Source organism: Oncorhynchus keta, chromosome 2, assembly GCF_023373465.1.
Source record: "Oncorhynchus keta strain PuntledgeMale-10-30-2019 chromosome 2, Oket_V2, whole genome shotgun sequence".
NCBI lineage: Eukaryota > Metazoa > Chordata > Actinopteri > Salmoniformes > Salmonidae > Oncorhynchus > Oncorhynchus keta.
The window spans coordinates 36,355,017-36,358,865 of record NC_068422.1 but is presented as its reverse complement, the minus strand read 5'-3'; the positions used below and the strand labels follow the sequence as shown (position 1 = coordinate 36,358,865).

At 38.5% G+C, this 3,849-nt stretch overlaps 1 protein-coding gene across 1 annotated transcript; it reads right to left on the bottom strand.

Moving 5' to 3' along the window:
- Positions 1-459: 459 nt before the first annotated feature.
- Positions 460-3,490, bottom strand: LOC118361714 (homeobox protein HMX2-like). Its single transcript, XM_035741871.2, has 2 exons — positions 2,793-3,490; positions 460-1,650 (listed from the first exon to the last, which is right to left on the bottom strand). Exons 1-2 carry the CDS (start codon positions 3,061-3,063, stop codon positions 1,103-1,105), a joined length of 819 nt encoding a protein of 272 aa, XP_035597764.1. The 5' UTR covers positions 3,064-3,490; the 3' UTR covers positions 460-1,102.
- Between the last annotated feature and the right edge of the window lie 359 nt (positions 3,491-3,849).

Sequence of the window (3,849 nt, the reverse complement as noted above, 5' to 3'; positions counted from 1 at the left end):
ATTTTGAAACTGTAGTCCCCTTCACAACACTTTGTTGTAAATAGCACATCTTGTTAGTTACACTGTTAGTAGTAGGCAAATGAGCACTTGTTACAGACCTATGAGGCTTAGGGTATAATATTACATTGTTCACATTTGACAAATATATGTTGAATCCTACATTGTTTTTAGGCTACCAGGCAATCTAGATGTTTTTAATATGAATTTTGGCGCACTGGAGGCTTACACCACTGGCTAAGAGGGTGTTTTAGCATCATTGTTCACCTTTAGAGGCCTAGTTAGTTGCAGAGTCATATGTTTATAGGAGAGTTTGGCCAACTGTGGCTGGATGTCATGTTGGTTGAAACTTCCATGGCAGAAAGTTACACAGAAAAATAACAAATATAGGTTTTTCTTTAATAATCTTTGAGCTGCAGTGTGAATATTTTAAATAAGTAAGCTATTTTATACTGTACATATGAAATTCGTTTTTCCTTTCCTGTTTTTCAAAAACTGGATTGAATGCCACAATTGAGATGTCGAAATAAATATTAAAAACGGGCAATGTACAATAAATCCCAACCCATGTTTCACTGATATAGAAAATGTATTCAATTAGCAGTTTATTTGGTGGGCCTATGATTACAATAACATTTCCCCAAAATCGAAGCAACGAGTTTGCACTTCCATATCCCCAAATGTATAAACCCAATTTCTTCCAGTATTTTTTAACAGATTAAGGTGGTTGGACCTCAATATTTCATATTCACATTCACATTACATTTAAAACTGTGTTTGAATGCATTCATAATTCGTTTGGGAAACAGTCCACTTGATAACATCTGTATTTCAGTGTCTAAATTCTCGCAATGTATAACGCGTTAAACCAGGGAGAAGAACGCAAAATCAAGGTTGAAAATAATTATTATACACATGGTGTATTTTATACATTTAGAGAAGCGTGTTGCTTTCTTGTTAAAACATACAGTTGCTGCATAATAAGACATATTTTTTTTCAACAAATAAAGTTATATAATAGACATGAGTTTGGCAGACATTTATAAGAAAGTACTGTCGCGTGTTAACGTGTTATTATTTTTGGACTGTCATCACAGGCATTGAGTCAATATTCAATCTTGTTATACAGATTGTACAGTGGTAACCCTTGTAGGCTGCTGCCGGGATAGTATAGTGGCGTTGGAAAAGCAATAGATCTTGGAACTGGTACCCGGAGCAGGGAGTTATCTCTAAAAACAAGCGGCATTCCGACCAGTGTCTGTGCGGATGCGTGTGCCATGTTCGCAGCCTCCAGTTCCGCCGACAGTTGTCGTTTCCATTTGTTTCTGCGGTTCTGAAACCACGTCTTCACTTGAGTTTCTGTTAGCTGCAGACTTGATGCCAAGCAGGCTCGCTCGGAGCTGCTCAAATACCTCTTCATATCAAATGTGGACTCGAGCTGGTACACCTGACTCCGCGAGAAGACGGTACGAGTCTTCTTCTTGGACGAGTTAGTCTGCTTGTCCACACCGTCTGTCTGTCTCTCCTCGGAAATAGGTGACATTGGATCGCATGGTCTCTCTTGTTCCTCTTTGTAATCCTGCAGCAGAGGCTGTGTCAAGTGCGGTCGCCGTGCAATCCCGTCTTGGCCTGAAATAAGTCCCTTGGTTGCACCTGCATTGGGGAAAAATACCAGTATTTTATTTTACCTCTTATTCAACCAGGCAAGTCAGTTTTTATTTTCACTGACGGCCTAAGAACAGTAGGTTAACTACTTTGTTCAGGGTTAGAACGACGGAGTTTTAATCTGTCAACTCGGGGATTCGATCTTGCAACCTCTCGGTTTCTAGTCCAGGGGATTGGAAATAACATTTAAATCATTTCAAAATATTTAAAAACTGTCCTCCTCGATATCATCTATAGCCTACCAACATTGATAAATGGTGTAGGCCTGCCCTCAAGAAATATGCATCAACATAAGATAGGCAACTGGAGGCTTTAGTCTATTGCCTTTAGATCAGGTTATCAATTCTGTCACAAAATGTAGAATATCTCTCAAAGGTTTCACACTTATTTTTCAAAGGCTTTGTTTTGGCCTACCCAGGTTTGGAGCACATCCCTATTAAAAGAAGAAAATTATTCAATACTCGGTACAAGAGTGCATTAAGTGTGAACTTTGACTCATTAATTGACCGTTGAAAGGTTGTAAGTGGCCTTTTAAATAAACAATTTAATATGACTCTGCCTGGTGCACAATATTAATTAAATCAGGTTACATTTAACGCTCAATTGACGAAATGTAGTGCAGTCATTGTGGAAACATGTTTAATCAATTAGAAGACTCGATTAAATTTGGAATGAAGGGGGAAACATCCTGTTAATTATTTGACCTTTCCCCTGTTCGCTGATCTAGCAGTAATACGACACATTAAACAAAGTGAAGTGATAGTCTACCTATATGCAGACACAAACAGGCTACTATTGAGTTATCGAAGTTTACAAGCTTAAATTGCAGCAAGTATTAGGCTAAATGTATCATAAATACGTGTATAATTAGGCCTAGCCTACCTTAGTCTACTGTTGACCTATTATTAGGCTACAATAATAGCCTAATAATATAAATAATTATATTATCCCTTTAGATGCCATAGATGTATACAATATATAGCCTACTTAACTTTTTTACTTGGAAAATAAGCGTTTATTTTCGAAAGGCAAAATGTCAGCGACGAAAATCTATTCAAGAAAAATCTATTTTAAAGCAAAAATTATTACGTTTTACACACAACACAAATTACATTCAGTAATCTACTCACCTAAACAAGAAAAATTAAGGGGTTGATGTTGGTTGCATGGCTCTCTGTGACCAGGATCCGAGCAGAAACAGTCTGCAGAGTCCTCCCCACCGCTGCACTCATCTTCCGAAGAAACCGAGAGCAAGCGCGTCCTAGCCAGCTGCAGTCCCTTGGAACTCTCCTTCGCCCCGGACCGTGGCTTCTCCGACGACTTGCCCAATATCGACTGAATAGTGAAGGTGGAAATCGGGGCCGAAGAGCACTTGCTTCCGTTGTCTTCTGTGGTACTCATTCTCGACTCATAACAGTAAGATTGGGCTATATCGTATAGTTTTTGTATAATTGTTTTCTTATTATTGGTCTGTGAGGACTCCTCTTGTGTAAAAGAGTTCCAAAATAGTATTTTTTTTAGTAAAACCTTTTTTAAAATTGGGATGCTTGGGTTGTTTTTTCCTGGAGCTCAGGGAACATGAATGTATTCCTGGTCGACTTCCACGCGCTCTGACTAAAGGCAGTATTGTAGCGTTGGCTCATTTGCATGTAGGTAAGCTCCTCTTGGACCAATCACACGCTCAAACTAAGCCCGGAAATTTCAAACTCATGTTGAGGTTCTGAGATAGGATGAGAGACGATAAGGAAAGGCTGTCGTTTATTCCATCTTTACGTCCCTGTTTGAATCCGATAGTGAAGGTAGACAAATATAGGCCTTATGGCACAGACAAATCACACATCTTAGGCTACTTCAACAGACATCTCTCTCTGCCAGAAATATGCAGCACAAAACGTTTTGCATAGGCATAGTATCCATCGACTTTCATTTAGAAACTGATGCAACATGTCTCTTATTATAACCCACATTCAATTATATTGGACCTTTGGTTGAAAAGGGAGAATTGTTTAGGCTATGAATTTTGTGTGGGTAAAGGTTTCTAATTTTCAAGTCGTATGTTGTGTGTCGTTTTTTGTGCCTGTTTGTTTTTGTTTTTGTGTATATATTTACACACATTGAACTGTAGCAAATTACTTACCTAATACGTATTCACAATTTAAGAGGACAGACTGGGGATGAATTTCCCAC

Coding starts and splice junctions, on each gene's coding strand:
- LOC118361714 (XM_035741871.2), bottom strand. CDS start 3,063: ATGAGTACCACAGAAGACAACGGAAGCAAGTGCTCTTCGGCCCCGATT. Junction 1,651..2,792: donor CCTTAATTTTTCTTGTTTAG/GTGAGTAGATTA, acceptor TCCCCAATGCAG/GTGCAACCAAGGGACTTATT.